General features: G+C 41.5%; 2 protein-coding genes across 5 annotated transcripts in view; both read right to left on the bottom strand.

The window, feature by feature from the left end:
- Nucleotides 1–928: 928 nt before the first annotated feature.
- grem2b (gremlin 2, DAN family BMP antagonist b) lies at nucleotides 929–13,258 on the bottom strand. Its single transcript, XM_064320499.1, has 2 exons — nucleotides 12,870–13,258; nucleotides 929–2,840 (listed from the first exon to the last, which is right to left on the bottom strand). Exon 2 carries the CDS (start codon nucleotides 2,837–2,839, stop codon nucleotides 2,342–2,344), a length of 498 nt encoding a protein of 165 aa, XP_064176569.1. The 5' UTR covers nucleotide 2,840; nucleotides 12,870–13,258; the 3' UTR covers nucleotides 929–2,341.
- A 2,323-nt stretch (nucleotides 13,259–15,581) lies between these two features.
- rgs7b (regulator of G protein signaling 7b) overlaps nucleotides 15,582–19,040 on the bottom strand; it is a 73,218-nt gene continuing 69,759 nt past the window's right edge. For 2 of the 4 annotated variants that reach the window (XR_010328113.1, XR_010328117.1), the window contains exons 17-18: nucleotides 17,851–18,459; nucleotides 15,582–16,921 (exon numbers count right to left, since the gene is read on the bottom strand). Coding sequence is in view for 2 of the 4 variants with exons in the window: in XM_064320475.1 (XP_064176545.1) it covers nucleotides 17,867–17,887; nucleotides 18,406–18,459 (75 nt within the window). In the remaining 2 variants the exon portion in view is untranslated. The remainder of the gene's footprint in view (nucleotides 16,922–17,850; nucleotides 18,460–19,040) is intronic. The other 2 variants (XM_064320475.1, XM_064320486.1) reach the window with 2 other exon arrangements.

Here is a 19,040-nt window from a genome sequence, read left to right as displayed (position 1 = left end):
GTGACCTCATTGTATTTTGTAATGGAGAAGGGGGAGAGAAAAGAGCTTCAATGTGACCTGCAGTAATTTGTTCAGGCTAACCCAGTCTAGATGGCAGTATAGCTGTTGTTACAATCTTGGTGAAAGTAGCATTTGTTTTATCAGGTGGTCAGATACTTGTATTAATAGCTTGGCTACCCCCTTCCCCAGTACTACTTTAAGCCCCAGTTTTTAGCAGCAAGTGTCCAGTTGGCAGTGTTCTCAATATCTCAACACAGCGTAATTTTGAAAGAAAGAAAGACGTCCCAAGCTGTTGTACAGTGCCATGAAGCCAATACCATATCATCTCTGCGGGTTCTGCTTAAATGTGTCCAATGAGTTTAGATATTTAAACAACAGAATTAGTCAGACTTTCATTTTCTTCACATATCCATTAGCCACTGGCTTTGATCACCTCTAATGTGCCCTTGTGTGTAACGAAAAATCGCAGTAGACTTTCAGTCTGAAAATTGCACAGTCCCAAAACCAAAGCCAGAGTGCCAGATTCAAGGAAATGTGGGTTGTGACTTTTATGCATTTAAAATCTGGAAAAGCTGATCTTTACTTCCATGAAAAACTCTAATGGTCTGGGCGTAAAATTGTGAGCCATCCCCTCTACTGAGCCATTGAATTGCAGATGACTAAATGGTCTGGTTTAGAGACATGAATCAAACTTTCAAATTTATCCTCATTGGATTTTAGTTATGAAGAACCAAGCAAGATTGTAGTAAATTGTTGCCTACAGAACGACAAGATGTGTGTTGGGTATTGAATCGGCAGTTTGATATTTGAGCGTCACACTCTCCATTAAAATATTTAAAGTAGTACTTGCACCAGAATACAATACTTGACTGGGTTACTTAGACTATTTAAAGATGCTATTCTATGTTTTTATCTATGTAAAGTAGTATTCAACTTTGTAATTTTTTTTTTCTTCTCTATTTTACTTGTCCCAGCATGTTGGTTCTGTGCCCCAATGTTTTCATCACTAAACAGTTCTGGAATTCAAGGTTTATCCCCATGTGTGCAATAAGTGTTTCTAATTGGATTTTTTTTTTTTTTTTTTTGGGAAAAGTTTAATTTATATAAAATAAACATATAAATAAATGTAGCGTTTTATTGTACATTTCAGACTGTGTCACAACTGTGACCTGTAATAATGATTGCCAGTTGAAAGGTCAGACAAACTACATTACAGTTGTCCTTTGCTTTCTCGTGACATTCTGTGAGTGTTGCAGTTTTGACTAAACAAATACCCTGAAAGAATCGTAGTGGTTTATGTACTGAATTTGTTAACTGTAAGCTGCAGGTTTGGATCCTAATTGTAGCACCCATGTTGTGCCCTTGAAAAAGATCTTAATCTCAGTTTTCTGTTAATATTTGACCGTATGAATGTATAAATGTGTAAGTCACAAGTTGAGTCACCCAGAAATAGAGCATCTGCTGAATTCATGTTAGGTCGATGAGTTGCAGTCGGCAGTAATGACAACAACCAGGCAAAGTACACACACTTTCAGGACACAAAAAAAAAAAGAAACGGGGGTTCTACATGAAATAGATTTAATATATAATTAATAATTTTGTCTCTAGATATATATACACTTTATTGTACCGTACCATAGTTTAAGGATCTCCTTTATGCGTTCTCACTATAGTGATATGTTGTTCTCCGATGGGCTGGCTGATGGCTGGAACCGCAGGTAATCTCGTGGAGGGGGGGGGGGGGTCTTTGGGGCCAGCTGCTTCTGCGGTCTGTTGCTCTGAGCGCCACATTGTTCTCCTCAGTCCGGGGGAAGGGGGGGGGGATCAGATCAGTTAAGCAGGGGCGCGCTCTCTTATCACCGTCAGACTCATTAGGTGCTGCGCTATCAGTTTGGCACCGCGTTAGCGTCGCGTCTCGGGCCCCGGCGTAACGTGAGAGTCAAAGGGCCCGACGCTGGCCCCCCGCTCCTTCTCGGGGGCACGCTCAGAAGAACCGGCTCGAGCTCGCTGATGTTCATTCAGCGGGGTCACGCGGCCCGTAGCCGAATCGGTTTCGTGCTGCAAACGAAAGGGTGAGCATGCAGGGCCTGTGTGATTTCTGCAAACATGGCGTCCGCTGCGTCCCTGCCTTCTCCCCATTGCCATCGGCCTCTCAGATTCACCGTCCACGTCCTCAGCGAAAAAATGCTCGTCCGTTCCCCTTTATATGACAAAGTCTGGTTAAGAGCTCTCCTTTAAGAAGAAATAAGAAGTGAAGCATGGTAGAGGAGGGACGGGGGGGCGGGGGTCAAACGGGGGGCGGGGGACGGGGGTCAAACGGGGTCGGGTACGGGGCGTGGCTTCACTGCTTGTCGGACTCGCTGACGTCGACCGATATGCAGCGGCATTGCTTGACCCGCTGGATCTTGCGGTGGCGGAAGGTCGGCTGCAGGTCGGGGCAGTCCAGCTCCACGGTGAGCGTGGTGAACTTGTGCGGCCGGCAGAAGGCGCAGGACTGGAAGGACTCCTGCTCCTTCTTGATGTGCCGCGGGATGTAGAAGGAGTTGCACTGGCCATAGCAGAAGCGGTTGATGACGGTGCGGCTGCGGCAGCCCTCCTCGCTCACCGTCTGCCTCAGCGGCTGCGTCTTGCACCAGTCGCTCTTCAGGTACTTCCTCTCGGTCACCACCAGGGCCTCCTGGCTGGAGGCCAGCACCCGCTTGCGCGCCTGCTTGTCCGAGGTGTTGCCGTTGCCCTTGTAGGGCGAGGGGATGGACCCCGGTGGCCGGGGCTTCCTGCTCTCAGCCACCCCGCACAGAACGCCTGCCAGCAGCACGGACAGAACCAACCGCCAGTACATCCTTTAAAAGAAGACAACAGAAGGGAAACGGGTGAGCATTCGCAAAGTACACAACAACATGGTGGTCATGGTGTTTAATGGAGAATGTAGAATCCTACAGTGTTTTTCCCCTACAGTAAGAGAGGATTTTGTATTTTTGTTTGGGTATGCAAGTGGGGCAGGCAATTTTTATTAGTGTATTATTAAGGGTGAGCCATGTAATTTTTTAATGGTAAGGGGGAAGGGTCATGAAAAGAAAGTTTAACTTAAATATCAAGTTTGGACCATACATTCCTCCCCATGTGAAGTATGGTCCATTTATGCTTGTATTACAGTACATATGCATCGCATTGTTTGTTTGTTTTTCAATAAAGTTTTGCTGATTTACTTAAAACTTCTTGTAGACTTAGCACTTGACCCTAACACAAAAGCGCCGCCTCATCCTTATAGGAGGGGTCAAGGGTCCAATCCCCTGGCAGGGCTAGAGGTCTTTAAGCAAGTAATTAAGGACTTTTCTTTTGAACAGGACCTTTTCACTGCATTGGGAACAGTATGTGCAGTGTCAGGCCCTACTTCTTGGCCTCCCTAAGACCGCAGTGCAACATTATCCCTGGCTAACGGCCCCTTGCAGATAACTCCTCTGTTTTCAGCTCCTCAAGTTCTCAGAACTGGCGCTGTCTCAGGACACGGGGGACAATTATGTCTGCCGAGTATTGGGGGGGGGGGGGTGGCAGGAGGCTACGCAGCTGATCTGGGGCTGAAGGGGTCATTCACGGTCATCAGGGTCTTTCATTGCTGTACCCCACCCCCCATAAAAAATAAAAAAAAACAAATTCAGCAATACACAGAACTATAAGTACACAGGGATTTCTGTTTTTCATCTTGACTCTAACAATATGAGCAACTTACTGCAATAGCATTTCTTCATTACACAGTATTGGCTGAGACATTCTGTTGGTGTCCTGTTTCTTTCTGCCAATTAGAGGCTGCCGTTCAGTGATCTGCTGGTAACTTGGCTGTAACTGACACACAAGGGCAGAGTTGCCACCGTCCATCTGCTTTGATATTTATATGTCATGCTGACACCAAAAACCTCTTTTGCCCGTTAGGAGGGAGGTAAGACTGTTCATCTTGCTTCGGGACACATAGAATAGAGCTTTCGGCAGTCAAAAGAATAAGCAGAAAGGCAGCAAAGAACCGCCAGGACATGCATCATCCATCATAGTCTTCAAACAGTGCAAGATCCAGCATCTGTTTGCTAGCTTAGATTTGGATGTAAGATGGATGCGTTTTACTGCGAAGTGGCTTTGGATGCCTGGATCACAGAGGACGACTTTGGCACCTACCGTACAACCCCACCATTCTAACCAGGTCCCAGGATTTAGAGTGCCACCAGGTATTCTGGGCCTCATGAAAAGATCTCACATTGGGCTCCATCAACCTAGGAAATCTTTTGTTATAATATTTTTTGAAGGCCCTGGCTCAGTTAGGGCTCTTGGAACTGTCCAACACCCCCCCACGCAGCCTCTCCCCAAGATAGACTGCATAACAAAATAGAGAGAAGAGAATCTTTTTTCTCAACTCTGAATCTTATGATAAATTATTTTTTTGTTGCATTTTCCATTGGCCTTTCTTTTACAATAGGTTCATTGTGTGGGTCTTGTTAAAATTATCTTTGGAGGTTTTCTATGGAAGATGGTTTGCTGGTGCAGTATGGAGCCTGTGAGGCTGAAAAACCACACATCAGACCTACAGGAGTGGAGCATGATGGTAAGTGGTACCCTTCCCATGTTTCCTCCAGGAAGACTAAGGCCTCCAGTATCCACAACACAGGGTAAGTACCTTTCTCAACTGCCCTTTAAACAAAATTGTTCATCTAAGCTCTGGCTTTAAAACTAGCCTTTTTTTGGCCTTTCTTGAAGTGTTTCATCTTTGTGTTTAGAGCTTCAATAAAGAAATAGAATTAGATTAATAGAACTTCAATCATTTAAAGTGCAGCACAATGATTAAATATACAGTAACAGCTAAAATCAGCTGAAACCAGAACACTCATTAATTTCTCTGCAACTCTATTTTCCTTCTTTTTAAGAGACGAGGGAAATGAATCTATCGTCTGAAGTTAAAATGGACTTAATTGAGCCATTACTTTTATTTGCTGTTTTTGTCAGTTATAAAAACTTCAAAAATAAACATGAGCCTTAATCAGAAGGGGTGCTTGAAAATCTTGAGAGAAGGAAGTTCATTTTATTGGACTCTGTGTAAAATAATTAAGATTTTGCTTAGTCTAGTCTTGAGCCATGCTATCGATATGTAAACATTTAGTAGAGCTGTATGAATAATGGTGGATTTCTGAGAATTTAGTCCTCTGTTGCAGCATTGACCAAGCACCAAGAGATGGTCTTTGTCTTTCAACAACCCATCAATGCACAGTGTTTGGATTTTAAGTTTGGAAACTACCATACTGTTGTATGATACTGACAAAACAACTTTTTCCCTCCCACCCAAACCCCACCATTAACTCCTCCCTCCCCTTCCCTCAGTTGCGGGAATAGATCCGTTCCACAGGGTCAGCAAACCCTTAGAGCTTTCCACCATTTTAAATAGTTTCCTCCAAGGACAGGAAGAGACAAATTAAGTTTAATTTGTCACTTTGTCAAGCTCAGCAGGAACCATGCAACTATACCAAGATGGGAAGCTGGGGAACTTTCTCAGTTAGACAAGCGTGTTTGATGCAGATTTCAGGTAGAGAGAGAGAAACACTAAAATGCTGTAGCTTTAGAAACCTAGTTCACCGCAGTCCTCTCCTACTGCCCTTGTGACATGCCTCTCTCACACTCCTCTGGCCCATTTGTTTGTTCCATGTTTGTTCTGTTTTTTGGAGAAACGTATTCAATTTCAGTGAGGGTCTTAATGGTGGCTGTTTATTTGAAGGGTGCTTCCCATGAACTCTACAGAACAACTTAATAATTGGTGCTGAATACTGGCCTTTTCTTGAAATTGTATAAAATCTGCCATCTGCCAATGTTCCACTGATGTACATAGAACACACTCCTGAAAGTCTGTGCAGTTCAGTTTTTGCCACTGATTGTCAATGGTCATGTCCTGCTTAAGACTGCGCTGCATGTGAAGCTGTTTTGTGCATTTTATTTAGGACCTTCCATAAAGTGTTACCATAGAAATAAATCATTTACAAATAAAATGAGTAAATCACTTGATAAGTATTATGCTATATTTGCGGCTAGGCCGAGTTTAGTATTACATAGAAGTATTTGTGAGAGACTGTAGCTTTAATGAAAGTGTCACAGTTTGGAGCCTGCCGGAATCTACAACACAAGCTGTAGATCTTGAAAGGAGACACCCTCAAGAGCCCTGGAAAACTGGGGAAAGTTTTCTTTTTTTCCTTTTCTGAAAGTGGCAGCTTTTATTCCCGTTGCTATCTCCAAGGGTCATCAGCCCAGTGCAGGACTTAATGGCTCTGTCCACAGACAACAATCACAGCCTGACCTGGCCACACCCCCCCCCCCCCCCCCCCCCCGAAAAAAACCTGAAGAAGATGCAGAAAGGCCCCTCCAGTCTGGCCCACTGTGTCTCCCCCCCCCGCCCCACCTCCCCTTTTGTCAACATTTCTTATTGCAGAGGACGCATCGTGAAGGAGGCCGTTCTGTGTCACAAGCAGGCAGCCGTCTATGGTCCATCTCCAGCCGCGCACTGAGTCCAAGGGAAACGAGACGCCATTTTTTCAGCCCTGGTTCACCCTTGCACTCGCTCACTCTTTGTTAGGACAACCTTTCCACTCCAGTGGCTGCGTGTTCCTGTTTCAATTTGAAGAAATACATTCTAAACAGATAAATCACATCCCACATAATTCCCTATAAACTGTTGTTCTATTTTTTTTTCCAAATATTTTGTTCTGCAAAGCATGAATTACAGGTCCCCCGTGGTCAAGTGGACCCTGGCTATTTGCACAAGAGATGATGGATGCGTTCTGCAGTTGCTGCTTCGGTCTGTCAGGACTTCTAAACTGGTAGGTACTGTATGGTATCCCCAGCCAACTTGCCTCATAAATCCTGCTGAAAAACAAATTGTGGTTCAGGATAATGATGCTTCATCGAGCGAGCATCGGAAAATCCCACAAGCCTGGCTCCATCTTCATCCCCGCTCTCTCTCTCTCACCAAGATGCCCCATTGGAGTCTCAGTAACCCCTGGGGACGGTGGGCCGAGACGGTGAACGGTCTCCCGGAGCCAGAGGAAGAACCGTGTCCACACAGCCAAGAGGCCAGGTCCTCCAAGAAACACAAAACCCCCCCTTACATCGCAGAAGAGCTCTGAAGTGAGTGGCCTTGCACTGAGTGAAACCAGCGAGCAGCCATTATTCTCCGTGTCACAATAGAGGAAACTGAAACGGAACACTGGCGAGTTCGAAAGGCCTATATATGCCTGAGTATTTTGTTACTTAAATTCTTAGCTTTGCAGATAGAACTCAGCGATTCTGTGGCGCTATGTCATTGTCTGTGTCCAGGTTGCAGGGTCTGTCGGTTCCCCTGGGGCACCGGACGACCTCCAGGTTTCCCAAATTGTCCTGCTGCAATGGTTCCTGACCCCTGGGCTCCTGGTTCCCACACACGCTGCTTTTTGCAGACCTCCTGATCAATCACCGTTTGGGTACTGACCACTGCAATACACTGCCTCCTGCATCGGATGCTATGGTATTTCATAGTGAAAAAAACAGTTCCTTCACAAACATGTTTACAGGCCACAGTTCAGAAGACTGAAAAATTCCTGATCACTCAGCTTAACATCATGCCTATTACTATTCAATAAGTACAAAAATGCTATTTGTCGTGGATGACAATAAACGGTACTGGATAATCAATGTATATGGGTCACCTTTATTTTGTTTCTGTTGAGGTTGAAAAATCCATTTATTTTTCAGCATGTTTTAGATAAGTGATAAATGACGTAGCTCCCTCAAAGTGTTTGATATCTCTAATGCACCGTGCAATCACTCCCCTCCTCCGTTCTGCCAAAGCAGGTCTCCGTGCTCATTTGTTATGAAAACAAAATTTCAAGGTGTTTTAAAGAACTCGCTAAATGTGGTCACAAAGAGAACGCCTGAAGCTGTTTAGACATTGGCTCGCAACCGCAAAACCCACCCCCACCACCCCCACTGTTCCATTATAATTGCCACCAGCTGAGATAGTCCTAATGTGCGTCTACCCCTTCTGTTTCAAAAAGAGACTCAACTGCTTAGCTCCCGCATGTGGTATGAAATGAATAACAAGGCCCAGGCGGCTCTTTTTCCCCTCCTCTCTTTCAGGGCTGGCTGTGGTTGGTTTTGGTGTCCTCGGTAACGCTTTGGTTCCCGAGCGGTTTCATTGGACGGCCATCGTCGGGGGTGGAGGTTGGTAGACCTCGCGCCGGCCCGGCCTCTCCAAGGTGCCTGCGCCGCGTCTCGTCCCCCCTCCCCTCTGTTTATCTCCCTGAATAAACCGTCGGCGTGGAAAACCAAACACGAAGTGCGGGATTCTGAAGGACACGCAGGGTGACCCCAGGGCGGGGAGCCCTTCTCACCGGGCGCGCAATAACAAGCACCGACTCCAAATGGAACAAATTCCTCCTGCTCCTCCTCATTCTCCTCCTCTTCCTCCGCCTTATCCCCCTCCTCCCTGCGCACACACCAGCATCTCATTAACTGAACTTTTGGGATTATGTATTGCCCATGTGTGCCAGCCTGGGACAGCTCCCTCATAGAGGTGGTGAGTGGACCTATATGGTGGGGTACGGTCAAGCACCCAGACTTCTGAGGCCCCTGCGATTGCGTTGGGCCCGAGGCCAGTGAGGATCAGGGCCGGATCTGTTAGATTAGTCTGCTGTCTACCGTGAAAGCCCCAATGTCGACGAGTAGTCCGGGTAGAGATCATGACAAATTAGAAATAAATAAGTAACACAAGCCCCATGGAGGCATGCAGAAGAGGGAGTGGGAGAATTGCACGATGTTCACTGCTGTTGATGAGTGCTACAGTATTCTCTGGATGACATTTACACACATGTAGAGCAACCCACTCAGATTATACTTTTACATACAGCTGAATATTTTCCTGAAGCAATTTAGGTTGAGTTACCCTTGCTCAAGGGTACACCGGAGGCTCTCCAGGTGGGAATCAAATCTGCGACCTTTGAATTGCAACCCGTTTCCTTACACATGATCTGCAATGTAGTATAATGGTTATCACATGATGTGCAGACAGGCATTGGACCACTCCACTACAGGCACACGGGGACTGAAAAAGCATTCCTTTGTTACTGAAACATGTAAATCAAGACAGATTCCATACCAATGCTGAGAAGACATCAAACTGTTGATCTATTGTGACTCTTCGTGATTACAGGATTTACCTGATGTCTTGTGTAATGTAAGGACAGAGACCATCCGTTTAGCTTCTCCATCACTTATTGAAAGTGGCAATCCTTAACTTTTTTTATATTAAAAAAGCTGCATGTGACACCTTTTCACACTGGCATATTTCTAGCAATATTAATTCCATGTCTTTGTGTTCTGAAATTGCTCCTCTATATGCTAATTTCCACTGGTGGCGTGGGACATGACAATCCCGCCAAGTGTTCAAATGTGATGGCACACACACAGGAACTTGCATGCAGAGTGCGAAAGAGCAAGTGACTAAAATCCAAAACGCGTCTTTAAAATTGGGTTTGATATTTGGCTCAATATTAGTGTCAGACGACGTTGTTGGTGGTCTCTAGGCATCCTTCTTTCTCCAACATAATCTACCACTAGACGACTAAGAACAATAAGCACTCGGTGTACTCCTAGCATTGGCTTCATTTTAAATGGAACTCTGGTATTTGGAGTTTGAATATGAACTTTCATGACCATCAGTCCCCACAGATGTCGCCAAATCTACCAAAACTGAAAATTTAAGAAATTCCACTAACTTTATTAAATCAGTGATTTTTCTCCCAGAACCCAGTTTACCAATGTCAGTAATCAATTTCAGTTACTGAAAAAAAATGCTCAATTAAAATGTTACCCTTTAACATGTATTTACAAATCGCTCTTTATGAAAAATGTTGATTTGATCCAGGGCATTTCAATACTATTTGCAATTGAATAGCTTACCGGCTCGGAATGCTGAATATTGAGCAGTCAGAGCTGTTCACTTTGCTCAGACTAATGAATAAGATGAAGTGCCCTCGTGTGCAAAGTTATATTTTTGAATCTTGGCTTCCATGCAGGAAAGAGGGGGAAAAAAAGAGGGATCAGTGATGTTTCAAATTCAGCCACTTACATCACTGGTTTCTCTCTGAGGCAGACAGAATTAATTAAGTTCTGTTGCAGTGGTTCATTCCTTTTAAGTGCATTTGTTCTATCCTCAACATGTGATTAAATATGTGGTGCCATTTTATCTAGAAGATATGGAATTAGGTCCCAGTCTGACTCAAAGGCATCCATCGAAAGTTCCTACAGACTTTTTGGCTGCACATTCATGCAGCGAACCTCTTGTTCCACCTCATCGAAAAGGTGTTCTATTGGATCTGGGGACTGTGCAGACCACTGAAGTAAACAGTCAGGAGTAAAGTCAGTGTCATGTTTATAGAACCAGAGAACCAGCTTGAGATGATGCGTGCTTTGTGATATGGTCCATTAGCCTGCTGGAAGTATCTTTGAAAAAGGTTATACTATGGCTATAATGTGATGGCGCTTGTGTGTGTGTGTGTGTGTGTGCGTGTGTGTGAGTATATATATTGTGTATATATATATATAAACACACACACACACCCAGTACTATACTGTATACTGTAGCATGAGAGATGACCGCTATTCTTATCTGAAGCTGTTGTTAGAGGGAGCTGTTCTGTTTGTCTGTAGGACTGTAGGGTATTTCAATCCATTTTCATTCCATCTGTCAATGTACTGCCAACGAAGCACCCTGTGCTGCAACTAGCCTTGACAAATTATCTTCATGTGGAGATAATTCACGGTCTATTCAGAGCCTTCTACAATATTGCTGTAAACTTCACACCCAGCTCTGGTTTGGCTTGCCCACAGCAGTTAAAACCCTTTCATGAACTATGCTACCACCAATGGGTTTTTAATCACAGCCTTAAGAAAGCAATATTAACAAAACAAATCCCAGCCACACACTTCCAGCCATACAAAACAGCTCTAGAAATGTACAGTAACGTAATAGTTATTTATGGAAATATATACTGTCTGTGACCCAGACATGGACCTAGATACTGAGAGAAAAACTTGCCTTCTTGCCCTTAGCTATACTGTTTTGCCAATAATTTACCACATCAGACAACAAAGACACACTACTCCCTATTTTTCACCTGTTGATCTGATTTCGGAGGAATCGGATCTGAGAATGGATATAGAAAAACTGAAAGGAAATACAAAACTTGATAAACAGTGGAACGGAAAAACATTTCCTAGGAAGATTATTGGATGTAGTTTCTCAAGGTTTGTCTTAATCCAGACACTGATGTCAGTGATCAGTTGTCCAACCTAGAGCTGATCAATACTCCTCAACATTTTGTTTTCATTAATGTTCACAAGGTTCATATATTCTGATGTCTACCATTTATAAGAGTGTTGTTCTCTAAATAGATAGAAAACTGCATACTTAATAATAAATAAATAAAAATAAATAATAAATATATTTGCCTGGTCATGTCAAATTTAAAAGTTAGACTTTTTAGTGTCCCCTAATGCTGATCATTTTCACAGTGACAGAATGTGTTAATTAAATTACTTTAATGTACATTACATTACTTTGATTCCCCATTTACTCCAGACCTTAAGGAATTGTCTTCAGATTAATATTTGTGGTAATCTTACATGTATGGGATCACACATTGCATACACTGCTGTGCAACAGTCTTGATATTTAGCATTTCCTTGATGAGCATGGAAACATAAAATTTCAAATCACTGATGCTGAATTGATTTATTTTGACTGAAAAATGCAGCCTATTCCACAGTAGTTTCTAACAAAGTTATTTGAAGTTTTCTTGGAAGAATTTCAGTGGTTTTGAAGAGAGGTTTGACCCACTCACTGTAAACTATATTGTGTATTAATTTGGTAGATGGTAGTTTTGTAAAGGCATGTTTCCATTTTAGAAAGTTTTTATTTCCTTACAGTATGTATCATACTCTCATACTGTACATCTATTTGGTACTGCTAGCCATTGTGCTGTCTATACTCTAGAAAATGTAGTAGCCGTACATCACCATGGGAGTCTCTTGGGGGTGTGGGGGGGGGGGGGGGGGGGAACTCATTTGATCCAAAAAAAAAAAAATCAAAAACACAGATTTTCTTTCTCCCAAATCCTCTTTACCAAACAAGCTAACTGTGCAAGGTGGAGCGGTCACCGGCTCGGCGACAAATTATTAATCGGATCATTAACCCCCCGAGTTTGCCCCACACACTAGCTCTCACACCCACATGCTCTGAGCGAGACCATGGGAAATGTTCCATCAGCTGTGTGCTGGTGGTGCCCCTCTATTTATATAACACTCTCCCATCTATTATATCAAATTCCTCTATTACATCAAAGTATACCAGTGCTTTCCCCACAAATACCATCAAATAGTTGAGTAATAACTTACGAATAACATTAGTTAGTTCAATAATAGTTCAATAATCACATTTTTTAAAATATGTTTGCCACAGCATCATTAATAAGTAAATTCTTTCTCACTGGTCTTAAGCGTAATTACTTAACGATGTGCTTACACAGAGGTAGCTTTCTTCCAAAGAAAACTCTGATAAATAACTTGGGCAACTAAATTCTATAGTCAGATTTACTATTGAATCAGCAAAATGATATGCTCATTTACATCAGGCATCAAAGGCATTAAAGAAATTATAACTATGCAAAATATTTCCTGTGACTTGTCATCCTTTTCCTTGTCATTCAGCATGACTAAATGACGATTTTTTAAAATTCATTTAAAAACGAGAAATAAAAAAGCCCGTGCTTTTGCCCTAGCTTCTGTATGTGCGGGACAGCTCAGCCGATTACCTTTCGTCCAAAGAGTCCCAGAGCAGCCGTTGGGTTGGAGGGAGTTATTCCAGCAGCGGTGGGGGATACGTGTCCGGCGTTCTGGGTCCTGGGGAGGGAGCGGGACTGATGCCCATGAAGTGAAGCAGGGGACCAGGCTCAGGTGTCTCCGCGTCTCCGCACTGCGTTTGAAGTCTCACTTCTGGCTCCTCTCCGCCACCAGCATGTGGATGTTATCATAGACCCAGCTTTCTATTGGCTATGATCACTAAACAAATCACACCAAGTCTCCCTCTCTTTCTCTCTCTCGCTCTCTCTCTCTTTCTCTCTCTCTCCGTCTTGCTCTCTCTCTCGTTCTCTCATACTCTCTTGCTCTCCCATACTGTTTCTTGCCACTGCCCCCTCCCTCCCTCCTACGCGCACACACGCACAACCCCCCCCCCCACCATTGTTACTCCATCAGCCCTTCAAACATAACTGCAGCCACTTTCACCAGCTGACTTCCATGTCACCTCACTTTCGCAGTCGCTCCTCATGTCCCTCCCCCCGCCCTTCCTCACACACAGACACAGTGAGGCAACACCACAGACGGCGCTTGTTTGCACGCGTACCGCAGACATTAAGCAGGTTTATATGCCTCAAACACTGTTTTCTGCACTACTCAGTTAGAATTTTTGTCCACAGCCATCTAAACATGAACTGTTTTATATCTTCTAATGTTCCTAAAAAAAATATATGAATATATATATGTATATATATATATTTTTTTCCCCCCCCAAATATATATATATATATATATATATATATATATATATATATATATATATATATATATATATATATATAGGGAAAAAAAAAAAAAATATATATATATATACATACATATATATGCATATATATACACATATATGCAATTCATAACTCAGCTGAACACGATTTAAAATAGTAGATTTTATTCATATTCATAGTTAATGATTACAATGGTAGTGCAAGGCATATATGTGAATATGGGATAGAAGTAATATATTATGAGAGCCCTTTAAGCATGTATAAATATTAAAATATTAATATACAAAGTCAGAGCTTTAACTTAATTTCTATTTGTGAAAATCCATAATGGTCTTCATTCACTGTTCTGCAAGGTAAAATACAATGCTCTGACATAAGGCAGCTAGCTGTGTACTAAGGGTTCAAAACACAGCCCAGTGCAGCACAGTGCCATGGCAATACTCCTCACCCCGAGTTCGCAGACTGTGTCGACATCGTCCTGTGCAATTCAACGTGACAATGATGTACAAATGCGCGTTATACAAACACCATGTCTGCAGCTGAAGAAAAAAGTACAAGAAGTCTGATCACATTCAACAGCCGAAAGAAATACACTCCATTCCGAGTGCTGGCACTTTCTTTACCAGTCCAGCTTGTGGGAGAAAGGCCTTTTTGCTTCCATCTAGTGGCTATAGTGAGCAATGAACTGTCCAGATACTTACAATAACCAAGAAGAACTGAGAAGGAGGTGCCCAAGACACCTCATTACAAAAAACTGAAATAAAATTCTAAATTCACTAATTCAGAACAAAAATGAAATGTATTCCAGTCAGAATCTAGAGAATAACTAGTTGGTGCTGTTGATTCTTAAAGGTAAGTTATGTGTACGTTGCATTGGCAAATGTTGTACTTTGTTAGGCCAAATACTGATGAAAGATTAATGGGATTCAGTGGCTAAGTCTGCAATGGTGCTTTATAGGTCCTATAGTTGCAGGTTCAAGCCTGGGCTGTCATTACTTGACAAAGATCAAGAGTCTGTAGTGACGGGACACAATTGGCCTTGTCCTGCCAGACACCACCAGGCGTTTACAGGCAAGTTACCGAGAGAGAGTTGGTTCAGATCTGCCTCTTTTCTGATCAGCGCTAGCTCTCCTGCAGTGCTCTCTCTGGCCCGCAGAGTGTAAAATCATCGCTGCCCTGCAGGTGTGTCCATCTGTGGAGTGTGCTCATTTCAGGCACAGCGCTCCTTGTCCGGTGATTCAAAAACGACACGACTGAGAGGAATAAAACGGGCTGGCTGATTCAGCTATGCGCTTCTCCACACACTCCATAATGCCCTGAGAACATGAAGCACAAAAAAGACAACGAAGGGCAATCACTAAGAACTAGAGGGTAAGCCACACAGGTCCACAGTAAAAATGTTCAGTGTTAAAATAAACTCTCGACTACATTTGATCCCTCTTGGACTCATAAACTTTATTAGAGTTAAATTAACATTAAAAATTTTACTGTGTAGTTTCCCCGTGTGGTTCATCTCTCCCCACCCCCAAAACAAACAAACAAACACACACACACACACACACGTGCGTGCGGACACACACACTGTCTGTATTGAGCTATGTGCTAATACTATTGGGACAAACATATATACCCCACACCTTCATCGCCAAGATTCAAGTCCAACCCAAAATAACACACTCCAACCAGCAAACCACACAAAAGCTGCTCGTATAAACAATGGATGGGTCTTACACCCACAAAAATGGCCTTGTTTATTTTCAAGAGTCAGGGTGTCCCTAAAATCCATCTCTCACATACCTTTGGTTAGTCTGAGGCAATGGATGCTATAAAAGGGGTATATCCCTTGCAATAGTGTAAAGTGTAAAATGGTTTTTCAATTCCAATTTATTGAATAGTTCTGAGTTTCTATTGAAAAAATGACAATGAATTTATGAAACCTCTCCATCACATTTGCATTACCATTTCTGGATGTTTTTTTTTTATTATTTTGAATACATATTTACAGAATCACATAGTTGTGGTAACCATAACAACCGTAACGGATTAACAAGTGGTGAATAACAATGTAATGGCGATACAATTGACAATACAGCTTTCTTTGGGCCTTTGCTATGTTTCAAAAAGACAAAATAATCTTAAACCCAAAATCAAACCCCTTCCATCATTCACGAGAACACTGAGTGAAAATGAAGTTTCCTTCTTGGTATAAAAGGAAATGGTGAACTTTCAGCTAATGGAGTGACAAATGGCACATAAGTTTTTTCAGAATTAAGTCTTTTTTGATTTGGCTGAAACATTTGATTTGATTTATGATTCACATCAGTTTGCAAAGGGAGATCAATATGAACCAAATCTGCATGGCAAATTTGCATATCAGACCCTGCCCTAACCAGTCAAACTGAATCCCCCAAATTTCCCTATTGGCTCTGTAATAATAATAATAATAATAATAATAATAATAATAAAATTGTCAATTATTAGCTTAATGAATTCTCCACTAGTGAATTTGGTAGCAAAGCCCCTTAACTGGTTTATCTTCCCCTTTGAAAGAGAATAAAAAGGAGCAGTACATATACAATATGGAGCTTCAAAGAACTGTTCAGAAAAAAAGATATAAAAAACACATATAAACAGATAAAGGGCCAACTTGAATACATTTTAAGTAAAATGTGTCTTTAAATATGGTATAAAAATAAATGCAGGGAACAGTAACAAAGAATTACAGACTACATCGGACAAACACACAGCTTTTCAGTTTTAGAATGTGGTTTTACAACAGCAATGAAAACTGTGCTAATTTTCGTAGTGCAATAAAAATGCAAATTAAACTTTATAACAAATGCATACTCTGTATTCTGTTATTGTGGTAAATCAGTGATATAACATCCCTATGCAGAAGCATTTCTGTTGTTTTGTTTTTTTGTTTTTTGTTTTTTCTTCAGCTTACGTTGCGATGGACACGTATAGATCCAACTGATAAGTAACTAAGGAAGTGACCGGACAAATTACTTTTCTGAAGGCATTTATTTGTGGGTTTAACGTCTCTTAAAAGTCCAAAATGCCTTTTCACACTGAGGAGGAAAAAAAATAAAAAATAAAAAAATAAATAAAAACCTCCGTTTCTTGGACATGCAACATCTGGTCTACTGTCAAGTGGTTCCTCTGGGCAAACAGTAGACTACAATATCGTAGAAATGACATGGTCCTCTTCCAAGCTAAAAAGTTACTGCATTTTAGCATGATTGCACAAGACTTGCTAGCCTCTTCAAAGTATGTGATTTCCCCTAAGAAAAATCAAAACATTAAAATTAACGTAACATAGTTGTTTTTGCTGGTATTTTGATTTAAAAATCAGATTTTGGATTCAGACCTGAGATTCAATCAAAAATAGTGACCCACACAGTACTGTCTTTGTATTATTAAGAAATTCCATGACATTACTCTGAGATTCTCAAGGTATTTGCGGATTATTAACTTGTTGTGGAGTAGTGTAGTACAACAACAAACATAGGGTCTTTTTGTGGAGAAAGAAAAGGGACTACACTTACTGGTAATTTTATCAACTTTACATCTTAAAATGGATGGACGGAAATCCACAAACGTTTTTTAAAACAAATTTCCCACAATTTGACGTGAAAATATATATTTTCAAATTTAAAAACTGTATTCAATTTCATAATTGTACATTGTAAATTGTAAATAAACTGTAAACCTGATTAACCAGTATGTATAGTTCAGGGGTCACACTGTTTTATGTTTATTGCATCCAGCAGTGTTCGGTTGCAACATTAGCTTGCTAGTGAAAATATAGGCTTGTAACTCATTACTGTGTCGTGTCATGAAAGGCCATATATAGACCTATACATGGCTAAATATTGGAAAAGTAGTTCTGTAAGAATTATGCTTTTAGCCCAGAGGTAATAAATGGATAACTGAAAGTATCAAGAAGGTCTGCATAAATCAGTTTTAATGCCTTCTATTAAAGGTCTCGGATAAGTAAAAATATCTTGCATATTTTATTCCAGTATTACAAAACCTGAGAATACAACAACCAACCAATTTATGTAACTTAAAATGAGTCATTCATAATTATTTTGACACAGAATTGTTTCAAATAATTGACTGGGGAAAATGTGAGCTGTACAGGCAGACAGCGGGTGGAGAAGGGCACAAAGAGTCACAAGAAACAGGAATACATTAGTGCTGACATTACCTGGAAGCAATATCCTTCAAAATAAGTTCTTACTTTTCTGTAGAAGAGAAGAAAGGACAGACATGAGGACTGGGAGGGACATTTTCCCTTTTACTGTTCCAGGCAAAAGTAAAATAATGCAATGCTACATAAACAGGTATTCAATTTACGACAGTCCTAATTCAATGACAAATTATTTGTTTTGAATTAAATATGTTGCTACATTGCAGTATGTCAAATTTCGCTGACGGCACTGTCCCTTTAATCAATGGAAAACATAAAGCGAAAAAACTAAAGTGAAGCTTTGAATGACTGAGTACTGTATTAATTATTAACTTCAAAACTCAGGGAGGAAAATCTATAGCGTCTTGATCAATATCTTGTACAGTATTGGAATGGAGATACTGTAGGTGGGGTGGTAGAGGTGGGTCCTCACCAGAACCTGTAAGATCATTGGTTGGTTGTGAGAAATGTGATTGGGTGAAATTAAGGGGCAGGGAAAATGCACCGACCACATGTGCATAATCAGCACAGGCTGTGGTCTGGACCGTGACCAGACAGGGCCCGCCCACTTACCACATTATGAGTGAATTTCTCAAATGAAGTTCTGCAATCTTGAGCGTTTTCCAACTTAAACAAACATAAAAAGGAAGAAAAAAGAAAAGAAAGGACAAACGTACCACTCGAAAAACTGAAAATAAGAAATGGGAGACAAGCAACACTCTTTGGAAATGAGCCAAATAAGACTAAGATGGGATCCTTGCAAATAAAAGCAAATAAACAAGAGATGACAGACAAACAAAAGAAAATAAACCCTCTCCCAAACGTAGCCCTTTAATCAGTACATGCAAACCATAAATATATGCAATGGATCAAGGATGAAGCAATATTTATACACAATGATGGGGGCAAAAAATAAAGAAAAAAGGTTTGTGCAACTAAATAAGGCAGCCTTCTCTCTTTTTCTTGTCATTGCCTCAGTGTTATGTCACTGTGTAAAGGAGGGTAAATTCTGGACTGGTTTAGTTGATTGATTTATAATATAAACCTATTAAAAAATTATATGCACAGGTGTTTGGGGAAAAACCCTAACGGCTATAGGCTGGCTGGTCCTGGAGTGGTAGGGATGATTCAGGCTCTGGTTCCATCTGAATGAACATGAAATAATTTTTTGTTCAATTATTAAGTCTGAGCCTGAATATAAATGATGA

Source organism: Anguilla rostrata, chromosome 2 (assembly GCF_018555375.3).
Source record: "Anguilla rostrata isolate EN2019 chromosome 2, ASM1855537v3, whole genome shotgun sequence".
Lineage (NCBI taxonomy): Eukaryota > Metazoa > Chordata > Actinopteri > Anguilliformes > Anguillidae > Anguilla > Anguilla rostrata.
The sequence above is the reverse complement of the archived record's forward strand: the minus strand, read 5'-3'. Positions and strand labels throughout refer to the sequence as shown.